The sequence below is a fragment of the Hyaena hyaena genome, unplaced genomic scaffold, assembly GCF_003009895.1.
Source record: "Hyaena hyaena isolate Hyena2069 unplaced genomic scaffold, ASM300989v1 scaffold_943, whole genome shotgun sequence".
NCBI classification, from domain to species: Eukaryota; Metazoa; Chordata; class Mammalia; order Carnivora; family Hyaenidae; genus Hyaena; species Hyaena hyaena.
The window spans coordinates 514,638-542,382 of NW_024081575.1; the positions used below are offsets into that span (position 1 = coordinate 514,638).

The window sequence follows — 27,745 nt, forward strand, 5'->3', positions numbered from 1 at the left end:
ACTAAAGGGCATGTGACAACGGAATCAGAGAAAAACCTCACAGGCACACTAGGCCTTGCTCAGTTTAAAATACTTGAAAAAAAACTAGGTAATGTGAAATTTCTACTCTGTATGTTCATGTGTGTGCATGCATCGTAGGCATATTTAAAACAGGGTTTGATTACAACTGGTCAGAGGGGCGCCTGGGTGGCTCAGTCCGTTGAGCATCCGACTTTGACTCAAGTCATGATCTCTTGGTTCGTGAGTTTGAGCCCCGCGTCGGGCTCTGTGCTGATGGCTCTGTGTCTCCCTCTCTCTCTCTCTCTGCCCCCACCCCTTGGGCCCTCTCTCCGTCTCTCTCTCACAGAAATAATAAATGAATAAACTTTAAAAAAAAGAAAAGAAAAATAATTATGTATGTGAAACTTCCACTCTATAAGTGAGTATGTGTGTACACCAGCACAGGCATGTTTAAATTTTTTTCAATGTTATTTATTGAAATAACCCCCAGAGTGTGAGTGGGGAGGGGAGAGAGAGAGGGAGACAGAGTGTGAGTAGAGGAGGGACAGAGAGAGAGGGAGACAGAATCTGAAGCAGGTTCCAGGCTCTGAGCTGTCAGCACAGAGCCCAACACGGGGCTTAAACCCACCAATTGCAAGATCATGAGCTGAGCCCAAGTCGGATGCTTAACTGACTGAGCCACTCAGGCACCCCAAGCACAGGCATATTTAAAACAATGTTTGATGTTAACTGCTCAGGGAGATCTAAGAACAATTTATACTTACATTTCTAATTGTTTCTGAATTAAGCAATTTAACCAAATACCTTTTAACATTAACACACAAAATGAACCAGGATCTCACGATGATATGGCACTGAAAATAATGCAGAAAAATCAGCATCAGACTATTCCATGAAAAAAAGAAATGGGCTTTGATTGTTTTCAATAATAAGAGGTACATTTTAAAAGTCGTGCTGCACTCACTAATTGGCCTGCCGTAAATCACTGTTAAATTAATTAAGCAAGGGGGCCACCAGACAGACATGGCTCACCAAAAGCTTTAGTGGCCTCGGAAAGCAAATCAAAGCCTGGGCCTATAAATGCCTCAAGGTTCTGAAATCAAAACCTAACGACAACCCATCACAAACAGCGAACCAGGCTGTAAGCTATAGCCAATCAATAATTTCTTTCTTTACATCTGTTCCTTCTCTCTAGAAGTCTGCCGTCCAGCTCCTGCCTATATGGAGCCCCCCTAACCACCTCAGGTCTGCTGTTGCCAGATGTGAATCAGTCTTTGCTCAAAGAAACCCTTAACATGTTTAATATGCCTCAGGTTATCTTTCACCATTACGAACCACAATTCCTGTACAGTGATTTCATTTTATCCCCTTGGGTTTCCCAAGAAGACAATGCTATTATAGTAATGATGAGCCGGGTCATGGCTTTCAAATCAAAATCAAAGCAGATGCAGTTCCGAACCACCTCCTTCCCCACGCGTGGGGCCAGCAGGGGGGGAGGTCTCTCCCACCCACTGCTGAGCTGCCTTCTACCGGAGTCACAGATTTGAGCAAGACGCCCCTCGCATGGGAGGAAAGGGAACAGCTCAGGAAAGAGAAGGCTTTTGTGAAAGGCAACAATTGGTGGAAATCTGCATACAGAGCCTAGTTCCCAGGACACCCCCACCCACTTCATTTTTAGGACTGAGGCTGGGGGTCTCCCCAGGAGCTGCCCTAGCTGAGGGGAGCTGAGTCTGATAAGGCGGTAGCCCTCCCTAGGGATGGCCAGTGCCCCGGGATGCGATGGCGTGCTCGGCGGTCTACATCCATTTCTCTCCTGGGACATCCCTTAAGGGCACTGCTGCGTCAGAGCCTCCGTGGGATGCCCTGAGGTTTCGGTTAGAACCGCATCCACACCTCAACTTGTCTCTGTTCCTCCCAGCTGCTCGCTCAACCTTGCGGGGTGGTTCCCGAGAATTAACCTCACTAAAACACGTAAGCCAATCTCTCAGGCAGTGAGGGGGATAAAAATCACAGAGCGTTCACCTAATCAAATACTTTATTCTTTTTTTTTTTTTTAATGTTGTATTTATTTCTAGGAAAGAGAGAGAGAGAGACAGCGTGAGCAGGGGAGGGTCAGAGAGAGAGGGAGTCACAGACTGAAACAGGCTGCAGGCTCTGAGCTGGCAGTCAGCACAGAGCCCGACGCGGGGCTCGAACCCACGAACCACGAGATCGTGACCCAAGCGAAAGTCGGACGCTTAACCGACTAAGCCACCCAGGTGCCCCTCAAATACTTTATTCTCATATGCAAACATGAAAGAAGCTCAGCATTTTAAAATAATATTGTTTTAATTCCAAGAAACTGTGAAGTAAATTTTATGCTTTGTGCGAAGCTTACCTACTTTATTTATTCTTTCCCTTATATAATTATGTTTCATTTACATCTCCTCCAGGGGAATGTGTTCTTTTAACTTATTAGATATAAGGTCTTAATTATCCATCTTTTTAAAAAAAATCATTAAAAAATCATTTTCCAATTATTTAGATATTAAAGATTTTTTTTTTTTGTTAATATTTACAGCCTGGGTTTGAGGTTATTTTAAAAGGCTCTTATGCTTTTTGTTTTTTTTTAATGAAAAGGAATTCGTAATTTTTAAAAGATTTTATTCACTGGAGCGCTATGTTTTTCTTTCCTCTCTCTTTGAACTTTTATCCTGAGGTCACTGGTGCCCTTTCAAAGGGTGCGGCCGAAGATGAGACTCCTCTGGTCCCTGCAAAATGGCCACTGGCCTGCTGCCTAAGAATCTCCACAAAATGCACAGTCTAGCTTCCTTTATCTTTCAGTGTTGCTGCTTTGTATTCCTGACAAATATAATCCAAAACCAGCCAAGTTTTACATCAGGTTAAACCTGCTGTTGGACCCAGTGCAACCCCATGAATTGGCCTCATGGAGACTCTGACCCTTCAAATGTAATATGACGTCACAAAGAACTGCTTAACTCTACGATTCTTTCCCATTTCCTTGCTTTATGTGAAAATACAAACATTTCAGTTTGTAAAAGAGTCTGTGAAGGGTTGGATATATTTGGAAGGAACCCGGTGTATCTTTACATCTTTACTTCCACTGACTTCTTTACTTCCAGTGACTTCCACTGACAGTGCTTAGGAACAGGACATTTGGATAAAGGGTAGGAAACACTCAGTCAATCAATGGTTCTGTGGAAGCCGCTTACTCCTTTCCAGCTACCGTCTCTTCTTCTGGATCACAAGCCTCAAACTCATCTAAAATACAAGCAATGTCAGGGCGCCTGGGTGGCTCAGTCAGTTATGTGTTCAACTCTGGATTTTGGCTCAGGTCATAATCTCACGGTTCATCGGATCAAGGACTGTATCTTGCTCTGGGCTGACAGTGTGGAGCCTGCTTGGGATTCTCTCTCTCCCTCTCTCTCTGCCCCTTCCCTGCTTGTGCTTACTCTCTCTTTCAAAATAAATAATAAATATGGGTGCCTGGGTGACTCAGTCAGTTAAGCATCTGATTTTGGTTCAGGTCATGATCTCACAGTCTGTGAGTTTGAGCCCCGGGTTGGGCTCTGTGCTGACAGCTCAGAGCTGTCAGATTCTGCTTCAGATTCTGTGTCTCCCTCTCTCTCTGACCGTCCCCACTTGCACTCTGTCTCTCTCTCAAAAATAAATATTTAAAAAATCCAAAATGAATAATTAATAAACATAAAATAAAATAAAACAAAACAAAACAAAACAAAACAAAATACAGAGCAGTAACCCCATAAAGGACAAAACTAAACAGAACTCGGTGGTCACAAGGAAATCTTTCTCAAAGTGGAACTGTGAGAAGGAAAGGTCAAACTGCTAAGCGCTTCATTGCGGCAGAGGTCGGGAAACGAGGGGTGCCATGGCCCCAGATGAGCCCAGGCCAAGAGATGCCCATGCATCCATGTGCAGGATTGCCTGAAGTAATGATGGGAAAATGGCAGAGGATCATTCCTCAATGACCTGATTCGACACGGACAGGGAATATTTACTGCTACATTAATGGAATATACCCATCACTATAGAAAGAGTTGGAAATTTAAGTACCTCTGAGGATGACAGAGAAATTGTCACTTTATGTCACTCTACCAGGATGGGTCCTCAGTGAGCCCTCATTACAGTCGTCTATGGTTCCCTGGCCAGCTAATGTTTCACTCAAGGACACTCGAGAGATCCTGAACATGATGCAACTGTCCCCCAGTCTGTGGTGCAAGTATGCTACTGAATGCTACAGTTTCCTCACCAAAGCTCTGTATGACACACTAGAGCAAAAGCACTTTTGGAAGAACAATTTACAAACAAAGCTCAGACTGAGAAAAATTAGATAAGTAAAAAGGGAAACACAGAGTGCTTATGGGACATATAAGAAGGGCTGCTAATTTGTAAGAGGGCACAGCTCATGGAAAGAAAGCCACAGAGCCCTGGTGTATGCCCGCAGTCCCGTCAGTTAAGGACATCATCTCCTTCATTTGCTAAAGTGTCCTGGTTTGGGCAGTAAGTTATATGGCCACCCTAAGTGTAAGTGCAAGATGGACTAGTCTGCCTTTATGGGAAAGCATCGCAACAAAATGTGACTTATTGCATGGCCAGTGGGGATTTGCAGTTGGACTCCATCCGGAAAAACCCAAAGGGGAGGAGGGCACTGGTTGTGGGGGGAGGGTCTCAGAACACGGGGTATTGCTTTCCATGAAATGCCAAATATTGCTACAGAGCAGAAATTGGACAGAGTGAATTTCCTTGTTAACATGACGCATATTCTGCTTCTGATGGAAATTAATCAAGATGATAGTTAAATAAATGGACACTGGCATAAATCATTCTTGGTAATGGATAAAATAACTCTGACATTGACGTCTTTGGGTCTCAAGGTTTCCACTCAAAGTGAAACCAACCTGTCTCTCTTTACCCAAAACAGAGCTGGGAAGTCAAACAGACCATAGGGACAAGGGAGTCTTTACCTGGGCATAAAGCTTGTGAATATGATACATCTACTGAGAACCAGAACTCCATGCTCACGGATCCCAGAACTCCCTTTCTTGGTTTTCCTTGACCACAAATAATATTCACCTTTTTACTTCACATCAGCAAATCGGTCTGTTTTGGTTGTGTTTGTTTGTTTTAGCCTGGTGAGGGCATTGGTGGAATTTTTTTGGACAGTATATATGCTTTCTCTAGGAAAAAAATGCTGTGAGGTTAGTATAACCACAGTTGATTAAGTTAGTTTGAATCATTGCCTGGAATTGTTTTGTGGACATCAGTTGGGTATTTACAGCTATGTATGTAGAGGTCATTCTGAACTTACACATTAGTTAGGGATAATGTGCTGTGATTGCAAGATCTGACACTATTTTTGCCACTCGGGGCCAAATTATAATTACAGCCAAGAAACAGGAACACGGTAATGAAGAAAAGTCATTCTTCTCTCTCCTGGGATGTTGAAGCTTCATAATCCGCTCATCTTAAGGACACTACTTGTTATTGGGAGCCTTACTAACAAGACAGTTTTTCTGCACCTCAACATAATTTTATGAAAATACGTAAGAAAGGCCTATTAGGCCTTATTCAACACATCGCCTCCAAATCTCCAGGGTCTTTTCATAGACCACTGGCTGGGTCTCTGTGCATGACCCATGTGACCAATGCGAACACTCTAGCATCGATTCAACATAATGATTGGAGCGTGCCACTAAAACTATAACCTTGTTTCATTCAATCGACTGTGCATATTAGGAAAGCTTGATAGTTTGTGCATAAGGAAAATTTTTAAGTCACTGGCAAGATGATTCTTGGTAGCCGTAGGAGGACATTTATAGAATTTTATATAATAATAACAAAACAAAAAAACCCCCAAAAAACTGGGCACAATCAAATTGCCAATCAACAGTAAAATGGGACAATGGGTTTAATAAGTAAAACACGGTATAATATACATCAAAAGCCACATAGTGGTAAAAATGAATTAACTTTTCCTATAAATATTCACATGGCTGGATCTCAAAAATAAATATAAAACAACAACAGAAATAATTAAAAAAACCACAGAAGACTGTGTAAAGAAAAGCAATATATTAAAAGTTACAAACTTTCAGTTGTCAAATAAGTAAGTTATGGGGATGCAATGAACAGCATGGTGCCTGCAGGTCCTAATCATGTATTATATATTTAAAAGTTGCTAAGAGTTTAGATCTTAAAAGTCTTCATCACAAAAAAAAATTGTAACAATGCATGTGGATGGATGTTCACTGGTCTTATTATGGGATCACTTCCTGCTATATACAAATATCGCGTGATTATGTTGTACATCTGAAACTAACATATTGTTATATGTCGATTTTTATCTGAATTTAAAAATAAAAGGTGTGCCTGGGTGGCTCGGTTGGTTAAGCGTCTGACTTAGGCTCAGGTCATGATCTCATGGTTCGTGGGTTCGAGCCCCGCGTCGGGATCTGTGCTGCTAGCTCAGAGCTTGGAGCCGGCTTCTGATTCTGTGTCTCCTTCTCTCTCTCTCTCTGCTCCTACCCCACTCATGCTGTCTCTACCTCTCCTAAATAAATAAACTTAAAACAAAATTTTTTTAATTTTTAAAATAAAAAAGCAATACAAAGATTAGTAAAAAGAAGTGTAGGGTAGTAACTGGGGGAATGAGAATCTGGAGGAGTAAGGAAAGCTTTGAAAGCCTTGTAATGTATATTTATTTCATTATTCTTTTTTATTTTTAGAGAGAGAGTATGAGCACGGGAGAGGGGCAGAGGAGAAAAGAGAATCCTAAACAGGCTCCATGCTCAGCACAGAGCCTGATGCGGGGCTTGATCGCACGACCCTGGGATCATGACCTGAGCCAAAATCAAGAGTCGGCTGCTCAACCGCCTGAGTCCCCCAGGTGCCCTGAAAGCACTGTGGTGGTTAATTGTGTGCACTAGGGATGAGCCCATACATTTCCAAGAAATGTTAGTAGTATTTTAAAATATATACACACAGGGCACCTGGGTGGCTCAGTCGGTTAAGCGTCTGACTTAGCTCAGGTCATGATCTCAGGGTCCATGAGTTCGAGCCCCGGGTGGGCTGTGCATTGACAGAGCAGAGCCTGCTTCGGATTCTCTGTCTCCCTCACTCCTTGTCCCTCCCCCTGCTCACCCTCACATTCACGGTCTTTTCTCTCAAAAATAAGTAAGTAAACCTTAAAAAATATATAAGATATACATATATTGCATACTAACTACTGATTCCTATCACATCAACATGGAAATATCTATGGAAACTACCTACCCAGTACCTTCTCTCATGTAACTGCGCATTGTCCATTTGGAACATGTAGAATGTTCAAATATGAAAGATGATTCTGTGGTTTGAAAAGTATTTTCTTTTTACTCTTTAATAAAAATAACAAGTATTCTGTTTTGTATCGTTAAACAACATAGCAAGGATTTCTCTTCCTATCCCTTTTCATGTTTCAAAATCCTTTACCTTTTAAGTTACAGCTCCTGGATAAATTCTGTATTTAGTTTTGAAGGAATCTGCTCCTCTGCAGAGCTATAAAATCCATCAGAAGCATAAAGGTTTAAAAAACTATCTGGGTCCAAAATGCACCATATTTAGCAAGCACTGAAGGCCAGGATTCCGATCTTTCAATGTTACTGGTACTGCTCCATGTGCATCACGATGGCCATTTTAGGGGCTTGAAAGATTAAACACCCTAATTCATGGTTTGTGTGCTTACTGTCAATTCTTAGGGAGGATTTTATACTTTCTTGTTGGGCTACCAAGCTATCTCCACCGTGATTCCAAACTTATTTTTGAAAAAAAACAACCCAACTATAAAATGCAAAACAGGAATAACATCAAGGCCAGCTTCAAGCCAAGATTAGAAATAAGTCTTACAATTGACAAGTCTAAGCTTCTGGTGGCTCAGGATTTTCCACTTGAATGCCTCAGGAATGGAGATTCATTACCGTCAGAAGCTCCCCCTCCCTGGCTGAAAGGATCCCAGGCAGGCTCACTCAAAGGTCCACTGAACAGGCAAATGTTCCATGTACCACAGTCCAGGAAAATGGCCAGGTGTCGTGTTGGTAGAGTTCATTGCTAAGTAATGAGTGAATCGTCAATAGCCATCAAAGTGCGCTCTTGCTCTGTTGTATATAATGGGCCCTTCTGTATAGACAGTGGGGACAGAACACTTCCTGAACATAATAGGGCAACAGGCCACCTGGGGGTCTTGGTGACGTGCAGATTCTGGATCAGGGAGCCAGGGATGCTCCATCTGCATCTCTGACAAACTCAAGTGATGCTGCTGGTTCCTGGACCACACTTGGGGAGCCAGGCTCCTTGGGGAGAAGAGGAGTCTACAGAAAGAACACCCACATGCAGTAGTAAGATTGTCACATGTAAACCTGAAGAAAAGGTTGGAAGAGTCATTTGGCATTAGTAAAATTCTCTGTAGCAAAGTCAAGGTAAGAGACAGGGAACAAGGACCCTCAACGTTGCCTGCACGCAGAATCGCCTGGGGGGCGTTAAGGAACGTGCTGCCCTGGCCTCAGAACCAGATAAATCTGGGTCTCTGAGAATGGGACCAGGCATTGGCATTTTTGAAGCTTTCTAGGTTACTGCAGGGAAAGCAACGGCCAAATCTAAAACCAGTCTTAGCACGGGTACATTTAAACAAGGCCACACAGGAGACTTGCATTTCAGGCCATACTTTACCGTCTCTGCCCACTCAACATTCTCACGGACTATCACTGAAAGCAAAGATTGTTCTCAGTATTAATCTTCATTTAAAATGATCAGTTGCCTTCAAAGGTGGGAGCTGGAAAGACAAAGATGGTTTGATTGCCAACAGGGCCAGCTCTCTTCACTTACCTCCCAAATAATAGGTGTCCCCGGAATCAATCCGTCCACGCAAGGAATGAGCTACGGAGGCTGCTTCACCATCCACCATCACACTCAGGTGATTTCCTTTCAGTGATAAGGACACTGAATGCCACTGCCCATCACTTAATCCAGAACCTGGAGGTGAACAAAACAGGGTAAAGGATTTTCCTACAAACCCTACAGATGCCTCTAAACAGAGCAAGTGCTTGAAAACAACACGAGTAGGATCTCAGACCACCTACCGAAGACCAGCATGAGCTCATCTGAAGCCTACCCAGGTCATTTAGCTGGCTGGGTGATGGAGAACCACCACAGAGGACAGCTGGGGCCTCTGGGGGAGACAGGGTGAGGGTTGGGATAGATGTGGGCTTGCCGGGGGTTCTAGAGAGGCAATGAGATGATGTGGCATCCTGATCACATTTATCTAGGAAGGAGATTGTCACCCATGGAGGGAGGCTCACTGAGTAAATGTGTGGTTGCTGTGGGTCCTTGTGTCTGACCCTCCACAGTCATGGACTGGTCAGTCTGGTTCTAACAAAAATTATTATGCTCGGTGGGGAATATTTATGCCCTAATGTGTGCACTGCAAAGGCTGTATTTCACTTTCTCATCACTCAATTAAATCAGAAAAGGAGAGGGAGACAAGAAGAGAAAAGAAAGAGATCCGAATCAGAGGGGGTAAAGAAGACTTAACAGTGGGCGATCCAGACATTCTGCTTTGAATGGTCATAGTTCTAGGGCCATATAGAATAACATGACTGACTCTGAGCAATCCTGAAACAATAAGACCTTTCCAGTCACAGGGCAGAGGACATACTTCATTCTCCTCTAGTTTGTTAATACTTGGGGATGTTGAGAAACACAGGCATTTTCCAAAATTGTAAGTTACAAAAATAAAATATCGTTCACACTTTTTTGTATCGTCATTATCCATAATAATCTTGGTAGGCTATTTAGAAAAATATGTCGTATATATCAATGTACCTTTTTTTTTTTAAATGTTTTTATTTATTTCTAGGAGAGAGAGAGAGACAGCGTGAGCAGGGGAGGGTCAGAGAGAGAGGGAGTCACAGACTGAAACAGGCTCCAGGCTCTGAGCTGGCAGTCAGCACAGAGCCCGACGCGGGGCTCGAACCCACCAACCGCGAGATCATGACCTAAGCGAAAGTCGGACGCTTAACCGACTAAGCCACCCAGGCGCCCCCAATGTATCTTTTTAAAAATGCCTAGATATTTAAGTATTAATAAAACATGAACATTCATTGAATTCATTAGATGTAAAGTTAAAAAAGCATCATATTATAGTGTGTGTGTGTGTGTATGTGTGTGTGTGCACGCGCATACTCAACCAATGTATAAAATCAATGTATAAAAATGGAAAAGAAACCTGGTAGGAAATATTCTTAGATATGAACGTTAACTTTTGGATTAGGGAACTGTGTTTGGTTTCGTTTTAAGTCATTTTTCCATTTTCTGTTTTCTCAAATTTGATACAGGACATTCGAGCTATTGTTATGTTCTTACTCTGAAAAACTAGTATTAGTCCCTCCTAAATCAGCCACCATCTCTTGAGTCATGAGATGAAATATCTGGTTTTTTCTTAAAGTGATGGAGCTGGGGATGCTCATGTGGTCGAGCCAGCGGCCAGCGACCAACCGTGCATGATTTCAGTTTCTCCTACAGACTTACCAGCCAGGTCTTCCACTGAATGAAAACCCAATGTTGTGTCACAGAGAAGATAACTCAGTAAACAGTAGATGTACCAGTACACTCCCCAAGGCAGCGTTTGTTAGTTAGCCCCTACTAGATTATTTTGTCTGAGCAAACAACGCCTAAGCTTCAATGAGTAACAACTGAGGGTATGGTTCCCACTCTGGTCTTGAGCCAGTTGGGTCTCCATCCTCTGGGCCCCCAACCCTTATTCCTGCAGGACTGAGGCTGACGCATGGCCCTATTTCTGCCTCCTGGCTGAGAAGGAAACAGTGCTTGGGAGAATCTTGCTATGGCTTCTGCTCCGATGTGACAGATATCACTTCTGCCTATATTTCATTGGCCAATATGGGTTATATGGCCAAAGGTAAGGGATTCCTCCCTCCAAAGGGGTCATGGCAATGCCCACATCCACAGAGATGCATGTTGTGGTAAGGAGGACAGTGAATAATTGGAATCTTTACATATTGTCTTGGGGGACACCTGGGTGGCTTAGTTGGGTGAGTGTCTGACTCTTGGCTCAGGTCATGCATGATTTCACGGTTTATGAGTTTTAGCCCTGTGTCAGGCTCTGTGCTAACAGTGCAGAAAGTGCTTGGAATTCTTTCTCTCTCTCTGCCTCTCTCCCACTTGCTCTCTTTCTCTCAAAATAAATAAATGTTAAGAAAGAAAGAAAGAAAGAAAGAAAGAAAGAGAGAAAGAGAGAAAGAAAGAAAGAAAGAAGGAAGGAAGGAAGGAAGGAAGGAAGGAAGGAAGGAAGGAAGGAAGGAAGGAAGGAAGGAAGGAAGAAAGAAAGAAAGAAAGAAAGAAAGAAAGAAAGAAAGAAAGGAAGGAAGGAAGGAAGGAAGGAAGGAAGGAAGGAAGGAAGGAAGGAAGAAAGAAGGAAAGAAAGAAAGAAAGAAAGAAATTGTCTTGGCCAGGAGGGAACACTTTTACTTATTTAAAAATGACAAAATTGGGGCACCTGGGTGGCTCAGTCGGTTAGGCATCCAACTTCGGCTCAGGTCATGATCTCTTAGTCCGTGTCTAGACCCGCATTGGGCTCTGTGCTGACAGCTCAGAGCCTGGAGTCTGCTTCAGATTCTGTGTCTCCCTCTCTCTCTCTCTGCACCACCCCCACTCGCTCTCTGTCTCTCTCGTTCTCTCTCAAAAATAAATTTTAAAAAACATTAAAACATAAAAAAATAGCTACAACTTTGTTCTTCTCAGATTACAAAATACCAGTTAGGTTACTCCCAACACTCACTTTCAGGAAGGGGACAGTTTAAAGTCACAATGGTGACTTTGCCATGGACATGCATCCAGTGTGATAAAAATGCCAGACTCTTGGCTTTGTTTCAAATTTGTGAAGCCAAAACTGTTTCAAAGGCTCAACGCCTGTTAATTTCATGAATGATAATGAGGAAGGTGAGAACAGAATGCGGAGGATTTGGGTTACTTAAAACATACATGACGACGCTGGCCCTGAAGCCTGCTGAAGGAGGCCCTGCAGCCCCAGAGCTTACAAAGAAACAGACAAACAAGAATCGTGAATGTTCCTTCCCGTCTTGCCCTTTGACATTGATTTTATAGCTTACTTAGCATATCTCTCAGGACGGTAACCACATCCACTTAAAACCTGGTGTTAAAACCCAATAGTTAACTGGGTGTGAAAGATCCCTCCTGCTCCCTCCCTCCTCTCTGTGCCCACCCACCTGTCTAGGGCATAGAGTTATTTCATGGGAGAGCTTGCAGAAAACTCGGGAAAATCTCCCTGAATTGGTGAATAGATGCCATTTGCCTCTTTTATAATAAGACTGGTTTTTTTTGTTTTTTTTTTTTTTTTTTTTTTTTACAAATAGTTTATTGTCAAATTAGTTTCTACATAACACTCAGTGCTCATCCCCAAAGTGCCCTCCTCCATGCCCATCCCCCCCTCCCCCCCACATCCATCAGTCCTCAGTTTTTGTCAGCATTCAAGAGTCTCTCATGGTTTGCCTCTCTCCCTTTCCCCCACCATTTCCGCCCTTCTTCTCCCGCTTGTTCCTCCGAATAAGACTGGTTTTTAATACAATTCGTCCTTCTCATTTAAAAGTGAAATGCCTGCACTTATGTGCATTCTCTCTATCTACCCATTATAATTCTCACCCTTTATGTTTCTCCTGTGTGCACTCTACTATCCCCACTTCTGATAGAAGGAGCCAGTTTCCCTGGCAGCTGTGGAGTCAAGGGATGGATGGAGGAGAGAGGGCGGACTGTGTTTCTGATCTGTGCGACTGCGAAAATGATGCTAATTCTTCCCCGAAGTCCTTCCCAGCTCCCCCTCCCTAAAGCATCAATCTAGGGGGTGATGGTGGGGGGACTAGTTTTGGAATCATGATAACTAAAAGACGCCGGGTGATTACTCATTAGCAGGCACTGTGCTGACGGTGTCATGCACAGCGTCATCGCTTCTGTCATGAGTCACACTAGAGTCATCTCAGAGGCGAGGACCCGAAGCTTGGAGAGAGCAAAGGAGCCCCTTATCCAGTCCATCAAACCTAAAAGGGAGCGCACTCTCCCTCCATCCTCCGGGTTCTTTCTGTTCCCACCTCGCTCCCCTGGGCCAGCTCCTTAAATGCACGCACACTAGATTACACACCTTTGGACCTTTCTAGATCCCTTCAGAAACATACTGAGATAACTATTAGGAAAGAGAATCTAAAACCTGGGAACAGGATGAAAGATGACTAGATGTCCTTTTTGCCCTTTAATACGACTTACGTTTAACTTATTCTTTAAAATTTGGTTCTGGATTTTGTACGTGCTTTCATGCTTCATACAAGGTTTAAAATGAAAACCAATTGCAAGCTGTCTCATTTCCCATGGACAGGCGCACCTCGTTTTATTGTGTTTCGCTTTATGCACTTTGCAGATACTATGTCTTTTACGGATTGAAGCCCTGCCTGGAGCGTGTCTCTTGATACCATTTCGAACAGCATTTGCTCACTTCGTGTCTCTGTGTCACATTTTGGGAATTCTCACAGTTTTTCAAACTTTGTCATTATTATGACATTTGTTATGATGATCTGTAATCAAGTGATTATAACTCACTGAAAGCTCAAATAACAGCATTTTTTAGCAATTAAGTATTTTTTACTGTTTATTTATTTTGAGAAAGAGAAAGAGGTAGGGAGGGGCAGAGAGAGAGAAAGAGAGATACCCAAGCAGACTCCAAGCTGTCAGTGCAGAGCCTGATGGAGGGAATCGTGAGATCGTGACCTGAGCCAAAACTCAAGAGTTGACCATTTTACCAACTGAGCCAGCCAGGCACCCCAGCCATGAAGTATTTTTAAAAATTTTTTAATGTTTTATTCATTTTTGAGAGAGAGAAAGACAGAGTGCAAGTGGGGGAGGGGCAGAGAGAGACAGAATCTGTAGCAGGCTCCAGGCTCTGAGCTGTCAGCACAGAGCCCAACATGCGGCTTGAACTCGTGAACCTCGAGATCATGACCTGAGCTGAAGTCGGACACTAAACCAACTGATCCATCCATAAAGTATTTTTTAATTAAGGTATGTACACTGTTTTTCTAGACATAAAGCTACTGCACACTTAATAGACTACAGTACACTGTAGATACAACTTTTATATGTACTAGGAAACCAAAAAATTCATTTGACTGGCTTTACTGAAATATTTGCTTTATTGTGGTGGTCTGGAACCAAACCTGAATATCTCTGAGGCATGCCTATTATTTCAAACCCAAAAAACATCACCCCTCATATGCTTCCAAAGCAAGCAGCACATACCAAGAAAAATTCACCTTTGGTTTTGCTTCGGAAAATTAACACGTTGCCGTGTGAACGTTAGAAATCAAGGCAGTAAAATGTTTGTGCGACATTTCAGAGCTGACCTTTACAAACAGTTAAATAACTAATATATGTGTGTGTTGGGAGGGGGGGACAGGGCTATGTACCCACGTGAAACAGCAGTAAGAAACGATCTCTTTTAGTTAACATTACACAGGGCTTGTAAATCTGTACAAGCAAGGGCTGAAGCAATTTAGTGAATCTGATTGGACACTATTAGCTCTGTTCATTGCTGAGGTCCACAGGGAAACTCAGTACGCTAGTGGTCAGATTTTTCTGATTTATAAGAAGAAACAAACAATTTACATTTCATTCCTGGCTTTTCAATCCTAAACTGGTAACCACAGGTCAGGCAAGAGAGCTTCCTTCCATATTCAACATTCGTGGAAGGACATGCCACACAGGCCTGCCTGGGTTTAAATTTCTATCAGCACTCAAATTCCAAATAGTCCTCTAAGCAGAAAGATAACACATCTCTGGAAGTGAGTTTGGAAACATGGTGCTTCTTGGAAGAGTGGGGTAGAACATCTGCCCGTGGTTATAAGAACTTTATCCAAAACAGGGTCCCCAAAGGAAGCAGGAGCTCTGACAGAAAGGGGGAAAATGAGAACTTAAAATATTATGAAAACAGGGGGTGCCGGGGTGGCTCAGTCGATTGAGCGTTTGACTTTGGCTGAGGTCATGCTGTCACAGTTTGTGGGTTCAAGCCCCGCGTCAGGTTCTGTGCTGATACCTCAGAGCCTGGAGCCTGCTTCCTATTCTGTGACTCCCTCTCTGTCTGCCTCTCCCCTGCCCACACTCTGTCTCTCTCTCAAAAATAAATAAACTTTAAAAAAATCATGAAAACAAGTGTGTAAATAGGCTCAAAAGATCATTAACAGAAGTCTATTTTCCCAAGACCATTCAGGATTAGGCTAATGTTCTCTAGTATTTCAAGTTCACAGCCAATTACTAACCACTGGCTTTTAAATAAGTTATTTTTTAAACTTTTTGATAATTACGCTTGATGTAGCTAACTTTGTGTCACACACCAACAGCCTGGAGATGCCGATTTCAAAGGTAAAAGAAATCTAATTCCTTCTAGAAGAATTATGAACATCTTATTGATTCGGTCGCTCATTTATTGTAGAGATGACCAATCTTGGGTTTAGACAACAAATGTCTATTACCTGCCGTGACGTCCCTCGCTGGATGTCCGGGCTGGGAGAGGCTCAGCTTGAGTTTTCCATCATTTAGAACGAGGATGAGAGCCCCTGACCCGTGTTTTAACTGACTGCTCAGCAACAGCCCTGCTCTGTTCCACGTCCGAAACTGGAAAGCGGCTGACACCTTGTCATCTCCAGCAGCTCCCGGGAGAGCCAAGTAGCTGCTGGAGCTCAGAAAAGTCACAGGGACAATGTGAGGGTCGGAGCACGAATAGGACACATTTCCCTGCGAACACAGTGAAAGACGATTTAGGAAAGTGCAGGACGGATGGTTCCATTTCATGAGCGAGGCTTTTCCACAACTTACACTTTCCCATCAACCTTCTAGCAAACTAGGTCTTTCAAAACGAGGCTTCCCCATCAAACGTAAGTCCAGATTTACCTTACGGGTCCCTCAAACCGCAGCACTGCCCTCGCAGGGCAAACATATTTCTGAATCTTTTTAAAAAAATGTTTATTTATTTCTGGTAGAAAGAACACAAGCAGGAGAGAAGAGAGAGAGGGAGGCACAGAATTGGAAGCAGGCTCCCGGCTCTGAGCTGTCAGCACAGAGCCCGACATGGGGCTCGAACCCATGAACTGTGAGATCATGACCTGAGCCAAAGTCGGACGCTTAACTGACTGAGCCACCAGGCGCCCCTATTTCTGAATCTTTTAGGGGAGTTCTGTCTTCTTCATTTCTGGGCGTTGGCAAAAGAATCTCGAGCCACATCTTTCCCAGACCTCATGCTGGATGTGGGATACACCAAATGTGACAGGTTTCTTCCCTCAAGGTGTTAGGTGTTTATAGCAGGTACACAGCCCAGCACCAAGGACCACCTTCTCCAGGACCCTTTCTGAACTCGCCCTGGTTATGTGAACGAGCTTACAGCTGTGTCACTCAGGTGACACATACGTCTGCCTCAGCTGGGCAGGGGGCCTCCGCGGGTCCGAAGGAAAGGACATGGTCAGGTGGCCGTTCCAACGGCAAGCAGGCTGCCTCTCAGAGGCTCTCACAGGCCGTGTCGCCCAGGGTGTTCACCCAGCCTGAGGTCTGAACCACCCGGCAGGCTGTTTTTATTTTTATTTCATTCTATTTTACAAAATAACCCATACCTGTTGTCTGTAGATTATGTCTCTTGCTCCAGGAGCAAACTTATTTTTAATCCTAGTGTTTGGAAAAGAAGGAACTTAAGTTCTTAATGTAACTCCAATGAAGATCTCTCTGCTAGAATTTTCCCCTGGGATTGGATACATTTTCATAAATTCCAGAGGAGTATGTACCTAACCATTGCCATTTCTCTCCAAAATATATCATGCAAAGACACACAGTGAAATGGGTCTTAACTCAGCAGACACGAAAGCACGCACACCATAAAGGCACTGTAGTCAAGTCAATATGGGATTGGTACAGGAGTAAACATAGCAGCAGAGCCCAATAATTAGCCCACAGAAGGATCTGAGAATATATGTACAGTCAGTGTGCAATAAGAGGTACAATTCAACCTAGGCACCAAAGGTTGGGCCTAGTTACTAAATAGCGCAAGAATAAATGGTTGTCCCTTAGGCATAAAATAACAGCTCATCCACAGAAAGAATAAATCCTAGACAGTCAAAGACTTAAGTATATTTTTCAATGATAAAATTAAAAAAAGAAAACAAAACAGCTTAGAACTTTTTACTGGAAAATCCATGAGACTATATCTAGCATCTAGGGTTTTAGAAACATTCCAAATACTACAAAGCTACAAAAAAAAGATACGTAGACACACTGACCACATAAAAATAAAAACGGAACATTTAATATATAACATTTAATATAAAAGATACAGTATATAATTATATTAGAACACGATTTCCTATTTAATATAAAATTGATTAATCTGAAAAAATCGGTGGACCATGAATGACAAAGGGCCATCTACCAAACATAAACTCTCTTATAAACTGACAAGGAAAAAAATTGTTTAAAAAATTAAAAATGAGCAAAAGAGTAAGAATCAACAGTGATCAGAAAAGCAAATCCAAATGGACAAAAGATTATTTCATTCATCGGTAGTCAGGTAAACATGGAGTAACCATCAGATATTAGTTCATGTCCATTGAGCTGGCAAGAGTCTGAGAGCCGTTTGACGCCGTTTGGATGGAAGGGCTCTGTCATACACTGCGGATGACAAATGTCCTCTTACAGTTTTGGGGGGGCAAACGACTCAACAACACTAATTGAAATTTAAAGCCATATAAAACTTTCAGGCAAGAAATTCTACTTCTGAAACTTTTCCCATCAAAATAAAAGACCCGGCCTCTGAAAATAGAGGTGCGATTGCCTGTCTGTGGTAAAACAGAAGCAGAGATAAAGCAAATGTCCTGATTAGAAAATGACTTTCCTAGCCGCAAACTGAGCAGCCGTGACAACACAGACCTGCACCTGGTGACTGAAATGAATTTCTACAGGGTTTAGCTGAGTCGGAAAAGCGAGATGGAGAAAAGCTTACATAAAATGATCCTATTTCTGTAAACAGTGCTGGAAATGGAGGCATCTACATTCACAAATATGTGTGTGACTCTGGGTGCACTGATCTGTAGAGGATTCGTCCAAACATGGATGGACAGACGCTGGCTTAGTAACACGCCAGCCTGGGCGAGGGCCGGCAGCCACGTGGATGGACGGAATTGCAACAACACTCCACTCCACCTTAGGCGTTAGCTTGCTTCCAGATAACACGCTCCTTACTTGCTGACCCACGTCCCTGCCTCCACAGCAGTTAGACCACTGGCCTTGAAGAAAGAGGGACCCGAACGTTCCCAGCCAGCCTGTTCAGAGCCACGTCCGCTTTCTGAGCTGCCTAGCAACTTTTTTTAGCGGGATGGTTTTCTTTTGTGAGTCGCACAAACGCTTTTACTAACCTCCCCTTGTGTATCTTGCAGAAACAAGGAAGCACTCTTACACATCACAAGACAGGACCAGACACCCTCGCACAGTCCCTGAGCACCGAGATAAGGTTCCAGACTGGTGTCATCGAGTCTGCACGTGCTCAAGAAATGTTGCCCGCCACTGCACTCCCTTTATCGATGAGCTATCCTAAAACCCCTCTAAGCGAGCCTGGGCCAGGCAGAGAGCTTGGAGTTGGCTTTTGCACGAGAGTCCACCTTCTCCCCAGGTTGGTGGTCTCAAAGTAAATAAATCTCACATTCCTTTCTAATCAAAATTCACCTCTTGCGTATTGGCCTTTCGAGCAAGCAACGGGCAGCTGAACTTGGAGTATGGGAGTTCGGTAACAGGAGGAAGAAGCGAGAGGAAATCAATCACAAACAAAGACATTGCCTTAAAAAGTTTTTATACAAACTCACTGTGACTAACTGGAATTAAAATTTTTGTAAGTAAGTTACATTTTAAAAAGTAATCAACTCAAAAAAAAAAGTAATCAACTCATGAACATGAACTAAACATGAACTAACAATTATACATGACTGGTAATTTCTCTGCCTGCAGAGGAGGTGTATCGTAAAAACTTGAACCAATCAGGCAGGTTGCGGCTCTCCTTCTCTCTTGACCTTGTAAGTAGACTGTCTTACCATGACAAGGATCTGTGGTTTGCGTTTCTTGGACAAATCAATGATGTCCACTCCATTATAATAGAGATTTTCGAAGCAGCCGCGAAAATTTTTATGTGGGAATGCCACTGCTTTTCCGTGTCCAGGAATCCCTCCGAAGCTGATCTTAGAAATAAAAAAATGACATTAATAATATTGTTTAATGATTTTCAGATTGTCTGACTAAGACATTTATGAGGAGCAGGTGTAGGAAAATTTTCGCAAATCTATCCAGCATTATCTTGCGCTCTCGCGTCAACTTCAAATGAAGTTTTCGATGTAGATTTAGCAATGCTTTATTCTATCTAGATAAACAGGTTGAATACCCTTCTTGCAATCGGCTGCTCAAACGATTCTGTCTCCTTAGTAGAGGAGAAATATCGCACATCGATTTCAACGGTCACTCTTGATCTGTGCAACAATACAGCTGACCGTGATGACATTCTACTTTATAAACCTTTCTAGAACCCAGACGTTAGGGTCCTGGTCTTTGCCGTGACTCTGCTGATAGGTTAGGATAATAAAGCCATTGCTAATCTCATTCAAGGCCAGGCTCTCCAGCTGGCCTCCCCTGCTGAGGCCACTTATACTAAATGAATGTTGAAATCATCCCATTTGCTCTGACAGATGTGCTGAGCAGAACTGGCAGAACGAAAGGGACATTTCAGTGTGGGTTCGATACGTGTAGGCAACACACCGCGAATACGTTAAGCCTTTAAATATCCCAAGAAATGGTATTTCGAATCGAGCACGTTTGTCTCTCCTGCTCCTCAAAAAATCAGGTTGGAATCTATATCATTTAGCCCAGGTACCCTAGATGGCTAATTCTGGATAGGACTGCCCTGAACCACAGACAAATCTCCAAGGTAACTGCTGACATCCGACACCAGATGTAGCACAGAAAAACTGTCTGAACAAATGCATTTTTAAGCGCTGCCTGTTGTACTGATAGCTGTTCATGCACACATTTCCCAGGTTTCGCGCCCACTGCCTCTCTCGTGAAAACCAACATCGAGGAGTGATAAAACGCCTCGACGGCACGTGGGAAACGCTTCACCAGAACTCCGAATTGCTAGCCAAGAGAATGTCTCTGTGTCATGGTGTTTTCCTAGAAGGCCGTGTTGCATTTAAGTAATAAAATCTGTAATATTTAGGAAGTAATTATCCCACCTCATCATCAAGATCCAAGTAGCGGGACTCGCCCTTTGCCTGGAAGTGCTGAGTGTGCCTGTCCACGGTGAGGTTGACGTGTGTGTTCAGCAGCTCCAGGAGCAGAGAATGCCAGTGCAGGTCGTCCAGCAGGCTGCCCAGGGTGAGGGTCACACGGGCGTCACGGGGGGGCAGGTTAGCACGGCCTGAGAGGACACGCGACGGAAATGAACCACTCCAATTCAGCCCCCCACTGCCCCGCAGAGGGGAGCGCTTCTCACAGCTGCACTTCCGTTACCCCCTCCTCCCCCACAAACCGGGCGGCTGCTCTGATCTTACTCCTACAGACAACCTTCTCTCACTCATGAATAAATTCTTCGGCATTTCTTCTTCTGATTTTTAAATATTTTATTTATTATTGAAAGACTGAGAGAGACAGAGTGCAAACGGGAGGGGCAGAGAGAGAGGGAGACACAGAATCGGAAGCAGGCTCCAGGCTCTGAGCTGTCAGCACAGAGCCCAACGCGGGGCTTGAGCTCACCAACCGCCAGGTCATGACCTGAGCCGAAGTCGGACGATTAACTGACTGAACCACGCAGGCGGCCCTTGTTTTTACTATTATTAGTTTTTGCATTTTCATTTTTCTTGACAATATCTTCTTCCTGGGACCCCATTTCTAGTACTACCTCAAGAATTCAATGGTCCACTCTGGTCTTTATAGTATTATCAGGCTGCTTACTGAATAAGCACAAATGGTCATTTACAGTTATCAAGCTTTACAGCTTTTTACAGTAAAGTATATTCAAGATATATTCATGTTGCCCATAGCACATCTCAACCAGAGGATAATGATGTTTCCGTTTGCGGTTTCAGTTCTGGTTTACACCTGTTGCTGCAGAGTAACTATTTACAGGGTCTTCTTTCTTTCTCAAAAGTGTTCTGGTTGGGGCACCCAGGTGGCTCAGTCAGTTGAGTGTCTTACTTAAGCTCAGATCATGATCTCACAGTTTGTGAGTTCGAGCCTGGCATCGGGCTCTGTGCTGACAGCTCAGAGTCTGGAGCCTGCTTCGGATTCTGTGTTTCCTTCTCTTTCTGCCACCCCTCCCCCTCCTCTTCCTCCTCCTCCTCCTTCTCTCTCTCAAAAATAAATTTAAAAGCATTAAAAATTTTTTAAAAGTGTTCTGGCTTCAGGAAGAATTAACCAACTGTGAAAAATTAAGCATAAAAAGATACTTTCATCTAAATAAGCTCATTTTCAAAAACACCACCTTGTAGTTTTGTACCTGAATTAAGGGATAAGATGAGTCTTCCTTTAACTAACTCCAGGGTGATATGTTTGCCATTTTGTCCTTCTCTGTGAAGTAGAATCCCATCGGTCTGCCCGGTTTTAAATTTCAAAGAAATAACATCTTTTGATGGATTCACGGGTTTCTGATTCAATGTGTATATAAAGGAGCTCTTTCCATCAAAATTAACCACCTCGGATCCTACAGTGAGACATTAAAAAGAAACCTAAGTACGACATATCTTTATTAGTGCACTGAGATGTGTAAGTCGACACACACGCACGCAGAGGGAAAATGTGCCAATGTTCCCTTCCTACCAGTAGCTGATATCCCTAAACTCCACTCTTTGCCTTTTCTGACATTTCCTCCACAATGTATCATCTGGAAATACTTGTGTTGACTAAGTCCAATTGCTCCTGCCTTTCTATTGGCCACTTCTCATCCTGTAAAAAATGAAGATCAGTAAAGAAGCTGAAGTCACTCCCCGCCACAGCACATCATCGCTATGAAGCCGCCGTTTTCTCTCCACTTTCTGGCAGTTTCCTTTTTCCATCTATCAAGGTCCCTTGAGTTCTGTCTATTTGAAAAAGTTATATTTTATCATTAAGAAAGAAAGAACATCAGTCAAACCAGCTGAAGAGAAAACAAGAGATGCACAAAAGGATTCATATTACCCAGAAAAGTCTGGTTTTCGTATCTCACAAGTCAAAAAGACAAGACATTACTGTGCCTTTAAAAAGACAAATACCATGTGATTTTACTCGTGTGTGGAATCTAAAAACAAAACAAATCAATACACAAACAAAAAAAGCACGGGGCGCCTGAGTGGCTCAATCGGTTAAGCATACGAACTCGGCTCAGGTCATGATCTCACGGTTCGTGGCTTGGGGCCCCGCGTCGGAGTCTGTGCTGACAGCTCAGAGCCTGAACCTGCTTCAGGTTCCGTGTTTCCCTCTCTCTCTGCCCCTCACCTGCTTGCACTACTCTGTCTGTCTTTCTGACTGTATGTCTGTCTCTCTGAAAAATAAATAAATGTTAAAAAATTAAAACAAAAACAAACAAACAAAAAAGCAGAACCAGACCTATAAATACAGAGAACAAACTACAGTTGTCAAAGGGAAAGGGGTGAGGGGGTGGGTAAAATGGGTGGAGGGCAGTGGGTACAGGCTTCCAGTTATGGAACAAATGAGTCATGGAATGGAAGGTACAGCACAGGGAAAATAGTCAATGGTGCTGTGATAGTGTTTTATTTACGGTGACATACAATAGCTACATTTGTGGCGAGCATAACATGACCCATACAGTTGTTGAATCACTATGCTGCACGCCTGACACTAACACAGCATTGCGTGTACCTTACGCTCAAATAAATTTTTTTTTTTAATATTTTTATTTATTTCTAGGAGAGAGAGAGACAGCATGAGCAGGGAGGGTCAGAGAGAGAGGGAGACACAGACTCTGAAATAGGCTCCAGGCTCTGAGCTGGCAGTCAGCACAGAGCCCGACGCGGGGCTCGAACCCACAAACCGTGAGATCATGACCTAAGCGAAAGTCGGACGCTTAACCGACTAAGCCACCCAGGCGCCCCTCAAATAAATTTTTAAAAATAAAATTCTATTTATTTAAAAAAAATTTAATGTGTATTTGTTTTTGAGAGTGAGACAGAGCACGAACAAGGAAGGGGCAGAGAGAGAGAAACACACACACAGAATCTGAAGCAGGCTCCAGGCTCCGAGCTGTCAGCACAGAGCTTGACGTGGGGCTCGAACTCATGGACTGCGAGATTATAACCTGAGCCGAAGTCAGAGGCTCAACCAACTGAGCCACCCAGGCGCCCCTATTTACTTATTTTTAAATGTTTATTTCATGAAGAGAGAGAGAAGAGAGGGAGTGAAGGGCAGAGAGAGAGGAAATTGAGAATCTCAAGCAGGCTCTGCACTGTCAGCACAGAGCCTGATGTGAGGCTCGATCCCACGAACTCTGAGATCATGACCTGAGCCAAAGTCAAGGGTCCAGCGCTTAACTGACTGAGCCACTCAGGGGCCCCTAAAAAGAAAAAAATTTAAAACACTGATGTATAATAAATAAAGGTGTAAGAGAAAGCCAATAAAACAGGAAACTTTAGATTCACATACACAGTGGAAAATATATAAACACTGCAGTCTGTCTAAAAATCATGTAAACATGCAATTATTCTCCATTGCATAATTAAATGAATGTGCCTGATAAAAACATAACCCTTTGTCAAATCCAAACAATATCCTTTAGCGTGTTCGATGACAGTAATGCGAATTTGATAATGAAGGATTTAAATGCTTTCACATTTTACTAGTGTAGTTTTTCTGCAGGCACGTCACTGAAAGGCAATGGTAACAATTAAGGCTCATTCCTGCAGTTAGCGGATAAGAACTGTTTGTTCCATGAATGATTTTGTCGGGATTATTTTGACCAGGTAGTTTGGCCCTCAGCTTTCCTGGTCCCACTACTGCTTTGTAAGTGTAATATTGACCTTCTAGGGATAAGAACATTCTGGAGTGTGGGGTAAACACAAATTGCTGGGCCCCATCTTCAGAGTTCCGACTCTGCTGGTCCAGAGGTGGGGGGGTGGGGGGGATGGAGACAGAGAACCTGCACTTGTGACATGACCCCTGGCCATGGTGCTGCTCCTGGTCTGAGACTACGTTTGAGAACCACTGCTCTCAAGCACCTAAATTCTGTTTCTGGAACATTCTCCTCAGGCAAAATGGAGTAGCAAAAAATTTATTGGATTTATAGAGAAGAATGGCCTTAAAACCCTTTAATGTTTTCAGCTTTCTCTCCAGTGAGATCACTAACGCTTGGACCTAGAACAATCAACCGCATGTTAATCATCACATTAGATCTTATGAGGCAGATTTAACATGTATTTTGACAGGTCTTCTAAGCCCATAAAGTAGCTGGATTATAATCTATCTAGGTAATCAACCAAGTAAAGCAAAACCACTTCAAAAATATATCCTGGTTAGTTTGACTAAAATCTTTTTTTTAATTTGTTTTTTAATGTTCATTTTTGAGAGAGATTGAGAGAGACAGAAAGACAGAGACAGAGCATGAGCAGGGGAGGGGCAGAGAGACAGATGGAGACAGAATCTGAGGCAGACTCCAGGCTCTGAGCTGTCAGCACAGAGCCCAACGCGGGGCTCGAACCCATGAACTGTGAGACACGATCTGAGCTGAAGTTGGACGCTTAACCGAATGAGCCACCCAGGTGCCCCTCCCTAAAATCTTAAATGGTAACAAATTTAAGCTCAATTTAGGGAGGTGAAAACACAAATGAAATTCAGGAATTGCTCTTAGAAGTCTGGAATGTTAGGATGCTCCTTCTCTTCATCGGAAATGATCCACGTCAGTCAGCAGCCTGTACAGCCCCCATGAGCTACTCTATAAAGGTTTGTTAAAAAACAAAGAACTCCGGCAGGGAGCATACATGCCCACCGAGCCTGAAATGTGTGCCGTCTTGCCCTTTACAGACGCTGGTCCATCATCTACTCTGAGGATCAACCGGTCACAGGCGCTGTGCTGGATTCCTCATCGTTTCCAGGTGACGAGAACCAGTTCACGGCCAGACGTTTTGTGATCTTTCTTTGATTTAAAAATTAAAAACCCTATTTTAGATGGGAAATCATGTATTTAGTTATTTTTTTGATCTGCCACTGCACAATTCAATACACTTCATTCGTGGCTCTTCTTTCTTTTAATGTTTATTTATTTATTTTGAGAGAGAGAGAGAGAGAGGGAGAGAGAGAGAGATTGTGCATGCATGAGCAGGGGAAGGGCAGAGAGAGGCAGAAGAAGAGAGAGCATCACAAGCAGGCTCCTAGCTGTTAGTGCAGAGCCTGAGAGGGGCTTGATCTCCTGAACATGAGATCACGACCTGAGCCGAAATCAAGAGTTGGACGTTTAACTGACTGAGCCACCCAGGCGTCCCCATTTGTGACTATTCTTGAATGTATATTTTTATAAGGTGAAAAAAACTGGTAAATATTTTGGCTCCTGCGTAGTATTATAAAAGATTGGCTTCATATTGACAGGCTTCCGTAGCTTCAAATTCCACATTAGCAGGGATTTTGCTTTGGCAAATATAGTTTTGTTATTAAAAGACCATTTTTCCCCATTTTCCCCCTCCCCCCCTCACCCCTGCCTTGACTTCATTTTCATTCATTCCCAAGTGCAGCTGCATTTTCATTTAATACTGATGTAGGCCCATGAGATGCCACACGGGGTTGATGCTGGGATAAAACAGAAGTGGACAGACGAGATCTGCCCCTCCCAGAGCGGACAGTGCTTTCCCGTCTTCCCACTGCTGCTCTCATGAAGGAGCGTACTTCTGCAGAAATAACCTAGTCTTACTGTGGGACTAAGAAAATTAGTGACAAGGAAGCCAGTTGCAGTCAAGATGAAGGAAGCAGGGGTGAGAGGGCTTTCCTCTGGGGAAGCATCTGGAAAGAAAGAATGTAAACATCTTCCCCATCACATGGTACCTGTCACAGGCAATGTACAGACAGGCACCAGAAAGAGGCCACCAGGGCCCGGACACTGGGCTCTCCTAGTAAGCGAGAAGCCCCTCTGTGAAGACCACGTGATAAACAGGAATACACATTACCACAAAGGTGATTGACAATGGGAATATTTAGCCTGCAAACTCCATGACAGGCCTCACCAAAGAGAAACAATTCTATAAAATGTCATTTACTTACAGATATTCAAAGGCCAATTTGAATATCTGAAAACAAATGGACAAGTCGGCACATCTAAAATCATATTTTTTTTTATTAAATATTTTTATTTTATTTCTAGGATAGAGAGAGACAGCGTGAACAGGGGAGGGTCAGAGAGAGAGGGAGACACAGACTCTGAAACAGGCTCCAGGCTCTGAGCTGGCAGTCAGCAGAGAGCCCGACGCGGGGCTCGAACCCATGAACCGCGAGATCATGACCTAAGCGAAAGTCGGACGCTTAACCGACTAAGCCACCCAGGCGCCCCTAAAATCACATTTTTAAACACGTGTCGCTCAAACACAATTTTTAAAGGAAACAGATTTTTAAAAATGAAACCAAAACATCATATTGTGGGATAGAGAAGGCTTAGCTTGATGCGTCAGCAGTAGTGAGCGCTCCAAGTATAGATGGGGGGCAGTCCGAGGGTCCTCAAGCCTCAAGCCCCACCTTGGCAGTGACGTCCACTAAACAGAGGCTTTCCTGACCTTTATACCACTGATGACACACTGACTAGAGCAACCGACTGTCCAGTCTCAGAGCTCACTGGTGACGCTAAGGTGACAGTTATCAGCCCAGTAAGGTAAAGTTTTTGCTACTGGACAATTACAAGAGCAAATATAACTTACAATGTCCATAACTGATACAAATAATCAACTATAAGATGCATTTGAATAAAAACACTAAAATGATGTAGTAAATTACCGCTTAGCATAACGCTTAACTTTTACAAGAATGTTTCATGAACAATGTCTTTGTACGTCTTCAACTGATCAAATAATTGGGGTGCGTGAAATAGAGGTCACTTGTTATGCATTAGCATAGGAGGCGATAGTTTCCTCTATTGGAAGAGTATGGAACCCACATTACAAAATAAAAAATGTGATACTTGATTGAAAATAAAAGTGTTTCTCCAATTTTACATTTTAATTTATCATTATTGGTTTTATTTATTTATTTATTTATTTATTTATTATTTTATTTATTTTGAGAGACAGAAAGCATGAGTTAGAGAAGGGCAGAGAGAGAGGAAGAGAGAGAATCCCAAGCAGGGTCGGCACTGTCAGTGCAGAGGCTGACACGGGGCTCAAGCCCACAAACCATGAGATCATAACCTGAGCCAAAGTCAGATGCTTAACTGACTGAGTCACCCAGGCACCCCTAATTATCAGTTTTTTAACTGAGGTTATATTTTGATGGCTGAATTACCAACAATATTATGAAAAAAGGCCCCTCCACACTAGCCAATGTGGGAGAGAAATCCACATTAGCAGCAGTGAGACTAAATTTTTGCTAACAGACTCAGAGCCTCTGGATCTGGTCCCACAAACAAGCCTTTCAGAACAGC

At 43.2% G+C, this 27,745-nt stretch overlaps 1 protein-coding gene across 1 annotated transcript in view; it reads right to left on the reverse strand.

The window, feature by feature from the left end:
• The window catches only part of LOC120223060 (contactin-associated protein-like 3), a 188,481-nt gene that overhangs the window by 68,380 nt on the left and 92,356 nt on the right, over positions 1–27,745 (reverse strand). Inside the window, exons 5-9 of the mRNA XM_039221109.1 lie at positions 21,641–21,844; positions 20,379–20,563; positions 19,191–19,334; positions 15,600–15,861; positions 8,881–9,027 (exon numbers count right to left, since the gene is read on the reverse strand). Coding sequence (XP_039077040.1) covers positions 8,881–9,027; positions 15,600–15,861; positions 19,191–19,334; positions 20,379–20,563; positions 21,641–21,844 — 942 coding nt within the window. The remainder of the gene's footprint in view (positions 1–8,880; positions 9,028–15,599; positions 15,862–19,190; positions 19,335–20,378; positions 20,564–21,640; positions 21,845–27,745) is intronic.